Here is a 10619-nt window from a genome sequence, read left to right as displayed (position 1 = left end):
CTAAGCACGTAGATATTAATTCCTTTATATAGAAGACAAAAGTTATAATGTAATATGCTGATTTTTCTCGATGCATATCTATAAATTATTCACTTTTTCATATAATTTGGTAAAGATGCAAGATTTGATTGTGGCTTCATGTTTGGCTTTTACTTGGAATGAGTCTAATTTTCCAATATTAAACCTTCTGTTCAGATGTTATTGTTGCTTTTTGACTTTTACAGTTCTTACTGTATTATTGTCATCATTAATATCTATAATTACGTTAATATTTTCTTAATAATTTTTTGATATATTCTATATATAGTATACACATTAAGATGAATCTATTAAGATATAGATATTAAGTCCTTTATATATAGAAGACAAAAGTTATCATGTAATACGCTGATTTTTCTCGATGCATGCATATCTTATAAATTATCACTTTTATATATTATATTAATAGATTACTAAAGATATGCATGGTCAAAATTGTATAAATAAGTGTAATAATCAAAGTGGTGCAGCTATTCTTGAATTACGACAGAAAGTATGATTGGACAATTAAATTTGAAAAGTATGAGCCCTCCAATTTTATTATCTTGATAACATGTTATATATTTTCATATGTGTTGGTAGCTAAAATAGAGACAAAGAAAGGGAAACTTAAATTGTTGTTTTTAGGGTCTTAATCAACCTTAGCAACTTTTCCTAACAAAGGACAGAGCCATATCAAGGTACTTAGACTTAATGCCAACATATTCCTTCACCTTTAAAGACTTGAAAGTAGGGCCCTCACAACCTGGATAGTCCAAAAAAGGGGCGACTTGAAAATCCAAAGGAGGGCCATAAAAGTAAGCAAAGGATAATCTTTGTGTTGCATTATTTACAACTGCTCTATGAATTGCACTTGGAAATCTTGCATTTGAGATTATGTGTAAAAGATCACCCACATTTACTACTAGGGCACCTGGATGCGGGTCGACGGAGACCCACCCGGGTCCGTCTTTGAATACTTGGAGACCACTTGCATTGGCACTTTGGTGGAGGATTGTAAAGAGGAAGGTGTCAGTGTGTTGGGCTAAGCCCATGGTTCGGGTTGGGTTCGGACATGTCGGGTACGAGTTAAGTTGCAATGCAGTGCATAAGTCATTATCCATCTCTTTCATATAGGGTCCGGGTATGTTGAGAGATTTGAGAAGCAAGCCCATGAGTTTGTCGCTAAGGTCCTTCATTCTTGTTTGGTATTCCTCCATCACATCACTAAAAAAAAAAAACACAAAAACAACAATTAGACATGTAAGCAAAAGTTTTTTGATTAAACATATCATGACCTCATTTAGAAATATGTTCCTTTTGAGTAATCTTGAACAAAAATTGTTGTTTCTATTTCGAACATTTTTTAACACTGTAGTAATTTTTAAATGGACCTGACGACCTGTACATATACTCGCACTAAAAAATTAGATTAATATACAATTTAGCAAGATTTCTTTCATAAAATCAATTAACAATAGGATGGATAATTCACTAGTCTTTTTCATTGTAAAAACTAGTAGTAACTCATATAAGCTTTTGTCGCATTGATAAGTTGGAAATATTCAAAATCTTCAAAGATGTCTTAATAAAAGGTCTTTATGTCATCAAGAATATATTTGTCACTGGCATTGAGCACTAGCCCCATAAAAGACAAAGAAATACCAAGAATATTTATAGTGCTATAATTTGTTTACCAACTATATACTTCCAAGATTATTATCTTGCTATATTTTATTCATATTCTCCTCAAAACTTATTCCCCATAAATCAAAACTTATTTGGAGTGACATCCAAATATCTAACCTTTGTTGAAGGTTATCTTTTCGTTAGATAAAGTGCAATTGAAAAGACAACCCTCTAATATTCATTCAAAACAAAAAATATATTCACTTTTTTTTTTTCTTTTCAAAATGGGATTTGACACTTTATGTTAATAGAGATTAGGGAGTTAGTTAATAATGTGAACACACATAAAACAATCTAAACGTACCATAAAAGTTATTATAGAAAAATATCAAGATGATTTTAAGATATTTACATAAAATAAAAATTTGTAAATATTATTTTTTTTTCATAATATTTCAAATAAACTTTGATTTTAGAATTAATATTTTGTTAATATCTTTTCGAATTTACATATATAGTGAATAGATCATGAAGGCTAATTTGTTCCCCTCAAAAAAAAAAATGAAGGCTAATTTGTAGTGTATTAGATCTAGAGACCATTCAACCCTAATTAATTACTAGAGGAATTGATGTCAACAATTTTTTTTCATCACTTTATCGTCTACATGGACTAACCAAGTATGCAACAAGTGTGTTGTATAAATTTCATACTTATTTATTTTCAAAAAAGCAGCCAAAATATATTATAAAAGACCTATTTATATTTACATAAATAAATAAAGTGCAATACATGCATGCATGCATGTATTATGCATGAATCAACGTTGTAGGTGCATGCATGCATGCATGCATAAGTATAACTTACCAAAACCCTTGAAAGTCATTAGGCCAAAGTATCTTAGCATGATCAATCAATGAATTTCCCATGATAGTAAAACCTTCATTCCACATTAACTTGGAGAAGAAAGGAGTGATTCTAGGATACCCATACCCGGTCGCCGCCTCGGGTGATCTTAAGGTTTTCATCTTCTCCTCAAATGGTAGATTGAATAATTTCTTTGCTTCAAATTCAACTTGTTCAAGTAATTGCTTTGAAATTCCATGGTTTGTAACTTGGAACATTCCCCAAGTCTCACATGCATTAAAAATGAGCTCCAAAACATTGGTATCTTCAAGATTAATAATAGGAACACTAATTAACCCTAATTCTTTCTTGTTAATATTAGGGTTTTCTTTCAAATCATTTGATTGTATCCATGCATGGGATTCAGGAACATCTTTGATTAAGCTAAAATCTAGAGGAGCAATAAGATTATGCTCCACAGGGTGATTTTTGTAAGCGTCTGTGAGACTAGGCATGATTTTTGATAACAAATTTAGGCTATTTTATTTTGTATGATAATCAAGATTAGCAAAATAAATGAAGGGAAATTTGAAACTATATATATAACATCATTTGAGGTTTATATATGAGAGATTAGAAGATGTGATTAAGGAACATAAGGGGTAAAAAGGTTGCGGTAGGAGGTAGTAGATGTCGTGTAGTGTTATGTGGAAGATAGTGAGAGATGATTGGAATATTTGACAAAATATGTATGAGACAATTGTCAATGGAAGCTATGAGTGACAAATAAATTGTGTCTCTAAATTTGGACAAAAGAGAACCTTTGGAAATTTACATTTATAGGGATTTTAGGCAAATGTATATATATAATATAGAAGCTTGTAATTGATTAAGTATCCACTATCAACCAAATGGAAATAGATCATAGAGTATTATTTATGGTGTGAAAGGGACTAATCATATTTTTAAGTGCAAATAGGATATCATACTTTGTTTCTATATAAGTAAATATTTCTTTGCTTTTGAAATTAAAAGAGAATCAGCATAAGTTTATAGAAATGGAAATAAATACTCACTCCAAAGTAAGAAATCAGAAAATCTGGTAGCATTATTTGGGAAATTTGGATAGCTTCATATGAATGGATAGAAGTTTATTATAGTATGTTATCAACTTATCAACACAAATTATTAAAATAGACGATCTAATTTTAATATAAAACTAGTTATTAGGCCCGGGTTATGCCCCGGGTAAGAAAAAATTTCATTTATTAATATAATACTTTATTATAATAACACTAAATACAATTTAGCGTAGTGGTTAAAACTTTAGTATATGTACTTGAGGTCTCGAGATCAAACCCTATACTATGCAATTTCTTTATTTTTTTATTGTACATGGATTACATGAACTAAAACTCCCTAGGGAGAGCGCCACGTGGCACAGTTTCTTGTTTCCGCACGCCTTTTAATATATACTAGTTATTAGGCCCGGGCTATGCCCCGGGTAAGAAAAAAATTTCATTTATTAATATAATACATGATAATAACAATAAATACACCTTAGGTTAGTGGTTAAGACTTTAGTATATGCATGTACTTGAGGTCTCGGGATCAAACCCTATACTATGCAATTTCTTTTTTTTTTATTGTACATAGATTACATGAACTAAAACTCCCTAGGGGTAGTACTGTAGTGGTCAACACTGCTCTTCAAATGGTATCATGCATACATAATTAATTTTAATGAACATGCAAATTTATTTATTTTTAAGGATGCAAGGGATATGTTTAATAACATTAACTAATCACAACACATATTTGTAATTTTGTGGAAACATGGATCACTAAAAGATGTTAGATGAGATGGTGATTCTTTGAGAACCCTTACATAAGGTTAGGGGTTCGAGCCCAGGCTTTAGCATATTTATTTTTTAAATAATGACCACTTGACTTTGTTGGTTAACAGACACGTGGCAAAATTCTGGTGGCAGGAGGAGGGTGCCACGTGGCGCATCGACGTTGTTACGCACGCCTTTTAATATATTTGTATAGATTAGACGAACATAATATTGAATTTTTCTAACAATCCCATTCTATTTCACGCTAACCCAACACTATTCTAGGTAGAGGTGGGCATGGGCCGGGACGCGCCTGTTCACGGGATCGGCCCGCGGGCTTGGGTAAGTGGTGGGCCGGGCCCGGGCCCATGAGTGGCGGGCCGTGCCGGGCTTGACATTTTCAAAATTTTTCCACGGCCCGACCCAGTCCCACGGTCCCGCGGGCCGAGCTCGTGCTTCATGCAGGCCTGACCCATGTTTTATGTTGTTTTTTTTTTGTATTTTTGACAATTTTAGGCTAAAAAACAAAGGAAAGTAGCGTTCGGCCCGCGGGCTGGCCCACGCGGGCTCGTGCCGGTGCGGGACTGAAATAAAATTCCTTGACCGTAACAGGCTCGCGACCCACGTAGCGGACAACGGGCCGGGCCGGGCCCAAATCGTGTCGGCCCGACCCATGCTCACCTCTAATTCTAGGTATCCCTTCTCTTCTCCTTTCTTTGTTTTCTTGATTCTCGAACTACAACAGATTATTTCAAAAATAATTTAGTAGTTTTACGAAACGGATTAAACTAGTCACTGAACGGGCTAAAAAATATCACTACTGAATCGATTAAATTAGTCACGAAATAGATTACACTGGTCCCTAAATAGATTAAACTAGTCACAATATTAAAAAAGTGGTATGTTCTCTTCTTAATATCGAGCTTAGGCCGTGTCTAATTTTACATTAAACGGTTATTTCACCAAATACCCCCGACAAATCGCGAAATTCACAATATACCCTCAATGTTTCAACAATTCACCATATACCCCTGACTTTTCCTTTTTTTTGCACCAAATACCCTTTTTTTAACTGCCGTTAACTCACAGTTAACTTTATTTACCATTTTGCCACAATTAACTCCTAACCCTAATCTCTAAAGCTTAATCTCTAACCCTAATCTAAATACTAACCCTAAAATCTAAACCCTAATCTTAACCCTAAGCCCAACCAACCCAACCCAACCCCTCCCCCTCCACCATCCCCCCCCCCTCCCCTCCCCGCCCTCTGCCGCAGCCTCCAACCCCTCCCCCTCCCCTCCCTCTGCCGCAACCGCCAACCCCTCCCCATCCCTTCCACTCCCTGCCGCAGCCCCACCCCCACCCCCTCCACTACCACTGCCTCAACTGTTACTCCCTCCCCGTCAATTTCCCCTCCCCTTTCCCGTCGATTTCCCCTCCCTTTCCCCATCGATTTTCCCATCCCCGTCGGTTACTCATTATTTTGCCTGCGCTTAGCTCGCCAAAGCTTTACTTCCTCGCTCTCTCTCCTGGGTCGCTGCTTTGCCGCGACTGTGTCTCATGCCGTTGTGTCGACGGGGAAGGGGAGGAGGAAATTGACGGTGAGGGAGTAGGGGAGGGGCTGCGAGGCCTGCGACGGTGGAGGGGAGGGGAAGGGTTGGGGTTTGTGGGGATGCTGTATCGACGGGGAAGGGGAGAGAGAAATTGACGGGGAGGGAGTGGGGGATGGGTAGAGGCGGTGGAAGGGAGGGGAGCGTGCTGCGGCGGTGGGGGAGGGGGAGGGGAGGGTGGGGGATGGTGTAGGGGAGGGGATTGGTTAGGGTTTAGATTTTAGGGCTAGGTTTAAATTTTAGGGATTAGGGTTTAAATTAGGGTTAGTGAATAATGATGGCAAAATTGTAAATAAAGCAAACGGCAACCTAACGTCCGTTAGAAAAAGGGTATATGGTGCACAAAAATGTAAAGTCAGGGGTATATGGTGAATTGTTGAAACATTGAGGGTATATTGTGAATTTGTTGATTTGTCGGGGGTATTTGGTGAAAAAACCGTAAATTAAAAAGTAGACAGCCTCTTAAAAGACCAATTGCCTAATCAATAAGCCACTTTTCTCTCCAACTGATTTTTATTGAATTGGAGTTATATTCTATTAATTAAATTGATTTTAGTGATTACAACATTTTTTTTGTTGTTGATATAGAGAGTCACAGAGGGCGCTGATCTGAATGAGATATGTAGTTGTAATTGGTAAGTTGGTTCATGAGATCCACACTTTACAAATAGTACATTAATTTGAAGACTAATTTGTAGATTAGGAGTAGTGCTCTTTGTAAGTTCTATTGACTATCAATCTAGAAATAATATCAAACAATAATAGAATATCAAATAATAAAGCAGGAAAGAACACACCAGAATTTTTACGTGGAAACCCAAGAACTGGGAGAAAACCACGAATCTGCACTAGGAATCGATGAATATTCAAGAAAGATTACAAAAGTACTCAAAAACTCTCTCTACAGCTTTTTCTCTCTCAAATATGTGTTTAGAGATGATGAATCAATGATAATCATAATTAGGGCTTCTATTTATACCCTCATTAAATGAAACAAAAAACCGGAAAACTTGAACCCCTCGGTTCGACATCCTGCGGGCGTAGGGTCATAGCCCGCGGGCGGACAGAACTTGCTGAAGAACTCTGCAGCTCGTCGTGCGGGCGCGAGATCCCACGCGCGGGCGAACAGCAACATTGAAGACCCTTTCTCCCACAGACGTGCGGGCCCGGGATCTCGAGTGCGGGCGCACCCCTCGAGCCAACCGAGCCCCTCCTTCAATTCCTTCACCGTTTTTCTTTCGACGCAACCTTTCTCCACACCCCATACACCCCTTGAGCCTCATATGCTACCATATACCCAACAATCTCCCACTTGGAGATAGGTGTAAGTGAAGAAAACTTCATACCTCATCATCCTCTCATTCATCTTCCACACACAACTCCCACTGCAAAAGCAATCTCGAGTCGTGTCCAAACCATGACATACCTAAAGCATCCCATGACAACATCTCCTCTACACCAAGGAAACTGACATTGAAGTTTGCACCAACTCAATACAAAAGATATCAAAGTCTACACCGATTTGATTCTTAATCACTAACCTCCAAATCATTGCACCATCACTCCATGAACCTACACACCCTCCTACCCCGGAGGTCGGATCACCTTAGAGACAAGCACAACCAAATGAAGATCCCTTCCTCTACAACTAAGGAAGATAATCACTTCCTCTCCAGCCAAAGAAGCACATTGAAATCTCATCAAACTTCAATAAAACCAATTACCACCTAAGCCAAAGAAGCTTCTCATTGTTCTAAAAGCAAACTCACATTGCTCCCACTCGAACAATACACCCTTTGTTCCACTTAGGATTTCCGGCACAACATGCTTGTGTGCCTCCCTTCACCTTGTGCATTTACCGGTCAATTTGCCACCGGGATACCGCTTCACCACGGTTCTCATCCCTTGGCCCACTATCGATAGTTTTCCGACCAAACGACACCTTACATGAAGTTCTCATCCCATACCCGGCCCCCTTCACTGTGCTCCCCATGGTGTAAAGTGTTCCACTCCTTGCCCACGAGCTATGATCATTGCTCCCTTGACAATCTTCCAAGAACCACCATCAAACACAACCTTGTAACCCGATGTAGCAAGTTGGGCTACCGATATCAAGCTTTTCTTCAACCTTGGGATAAACTTGACATTCTTCAACTCCAACGAGCCACCATGAGTGAGTTTCACACTCACATCACCTTTCCCCATGACTTCCACTGCCTTGCCATCCGCAAGGTAGACCTTTTCAAGTTTTCCGGATTTGAAATTCCGAAACAACTCCTTGCATGGTGAGGAATGATGAGAAGAACCCGAATCCAAGACCCATGATCCCGAGCACCCAACCAACTCTTCCTGATCATCCATGCTTACCATCAAAGCATCGGAATCGTACTCGAAATCAAGTTAGTTGATGCATCTTCTTCATCATCACTTTCTTGAACCTTCTTCTTCCCTTTCCCATTCACTTTCTTAGGACAATCTCTCTTTAAATGTCCTTCATTACCACACCCCAACAAGTAACACTAGCCCTGCCTTTTGACTTACTCCGGTCCCCCTTTGACTCCGATTTTCCCTGAAAGTTCCTCCCTTTTCCCCTCCCTCTACCTTCTGCACTGTATGCTCCAGATGATTCTCCACTCTCCTTCCTTCGAATGCTCTCACTCAAAATCAGATCACGGACAACATCATAAACCAATTTTCTCTTTACCAGAGGAATTACTAACAGCAGTTACAACAGTTTCCCAAGCAGTAGGAAAGAGGACAACAAAATTAGGGCTTTCACTTCATCCTCAAAGACAATATTAACCGAAGATAACTGACTTATTAATGAATTAAATTCATTAATATGTTCAGCAGCAGAACTACCATTATTCATCTCTAAATCAAACAAACGGCGCATCAGATATACCTTATTCATTGCAGAGGGCTTTTCATACATATCTGACAGTGCTTTGATCAATCCAGCCGTTTTGATATCCTTGACATTGAACGCCACAGTCGAGCCAATGTCAAACGCACCCGCTATGCTGCCTATCCAGTACTTTCCACTTAGCCTCCTCAATCTCAGCAGGCTTTTCAGACAAAGGTTGATACAGATTTTTCTGATATAAGATGTCCTCTATTTGCATCTTCCGATATCCAAAATCTATCCCATCAAACTTCTCAATTCTAATCTTTGAATCCTCCATTGTTAATTATTCTAGATCTAGACAATAATCAAACCTAGCTCTTGATACCACTTGTAAGTTTATTGACTATCAATCTAGAAATAATATCAACAATAAAGAATATCAAATAATAAAGCAGGAAAGAACACACCAGAAATTTTACGTGGAAACCCAAGAACTGGGAGAAAAACCACGAATCTGCACTAGGAATCGATAAATATTCAAGAAAGATTACAAAAGCACTCAAGAACTCTCTCTACAGCTTTTTCTCTCTCAAATATGTGTTTAGAGATGATGAATTAATGATAATCATAATTAGGGTTTCTATTTATACCCTCATTAAATGAAACAAAAAACCGGAAAACTTGAACCCCTCGGTTCGACATCCTGCGGGCGGACATAACTTGCTGAAGAACTCTGCAGCTCGTCGTGCGGGCGCGGGAGGGCGCGGGATCTCGCGCGCGGGTGAACAGCAACATTGAAGACCCTTTCTCCCGCAGACGTGCGGGCGCGGGATCTCGAGTGCGGGCGCACCCCTCGAGCCAACCGAGCCCCTCCTTCAATTCCTTCACCGTTTTTCTTTCGACGCAACCTTTCTCCACACCCCATACACCCCATTGAGCCTCATATGCTACCATATACCCAACAATCTCCCACTTGGAGATAGGTGTAAGTGAAGAAAACTTCATACCTTCATCATCCTCTCATTCATCATCCTACACACAACTCCCACTGCAAAAGCAATCTCGAGTCGTGTCCAAACCATGACATACCTAAAGCATCCCATGACAACATCTCCTCTACACCAAGGAAACTGACATTGAAGTTTGCACCAACTCCAATACAAAAGATATCAAAGTCTACACCGATTTTGATTCTTAATCACTAATCTCCAAATCATTGCACCATCACTCCATGAACCTACACACCCTCCTACCCCGGAGGTTGGATCACCTTAGAGACAAGCACAACCAAATGAAGATCCCTTCCTCTACAACTAAGGAAGATAATCACTTCCTCTCCAATCAAAGAAGCACATTGAAATCTCATCAAACTTCAATAAAACCAATTACCACCTAAGCCAAAGTAGCTTCTCATTGTTCTAAAAGCAAACTCACATTGCTCCCACTCGAACAATACACCCTTTGTTCCACTTAGGATTTCCGGCACAACATGCTTTTGTGCCGTCCTTCACCTTGTGCGCTTACCGGTCAATTTGCCACCGGGATACCACTTCACCACGGTTCTCATCCCTTGGCCCACTATTGATAGTTTTTCGACCAAACGACACCTTACATGAAGTTCTCATCCCATACCCGGGCCCCTTCACTGTGCTACCCATGGTGTAAAGTGTTCTCGAGTGCGGGCGCACCGTACCCCTCGAGCCAACCGAGGCCTTCCTTCACCGTTTTTCTTTCGACGCAACCTTTCTCCACACCCCATACACCCCATTGAGCCTCATATGCTACCATATACCCAACATTCTTTTGGGCTGAATTTGACTGAACTGAATAAA

At 39.2% G+C, this 10619-nt stretch overlaps 1 protein-coding gene across 1 annotated transcript; it reads right to left on the bottom strand.

The window, feature by feature from the left end:
- Positions 1-551: 551 nt before the first annotated feature.
- Positions 552-3199, bottom strand: LOC104887724 (gibberellin 3-beta-dioxygenase 1). Its single transcript, XM_010672441.3, has 2 exons — positions 2513-3199; positions 552-1245 (listed from the first exon to the last, which is right to left on the bottom strand). The coding sequence occupies exons 1-2, from the start codon at positions 3004-3006 to the stop codon at positions 681-683; spliced, it is 1059 nt and encodes a 352-aa protein (XP_010670743.2). The 5' UTR covers positions 3007-3199; the 3' UTR covers positions 552-680.
- Between the last annotated feature and the right edge of the window lie 7420 nt (positions 3200-10619).

The sequence above is a fragment of the Beta vulgaris genome, chromosome 2 (genome assembly GCF_026745355.1).
Source record: "Beta vulgaris subsp. vulgaris cultivar EL10 chromosome 2, EL10.2, whole genome shotgun sequence".
In the NCBI taxonomy this organism is placed as follows: domain Eukaryota; kingdom Viridiplantae; phylum Streptophyta; class Magnoliopsida; order Caryophyllales; family Amaranthaceae; genus Beta; species Beta vulgaris.
This window is presented reverse-complemented; position numbering and strand designations above follow the sequence as displayed.

What these genes read in the sequence shown, in the direction of transcription:
- LOC104887724 (XM_010672441.3), bottom strand. Translation starts at nt 3,006, where the DNA reads ATGCCTAGTCTCACAGACGCTTACAAAAATCACCCTGTGGAGCATAAT. An exon ending in AATGACTTTCAAGGGTTTTG is followed by an intron (nt 1,246 to 2,512) that starts GTAAGTTATACT and finishes TTTTTTTTTTAG; the next exon opens with TGATGTGATGGAGGAATACC.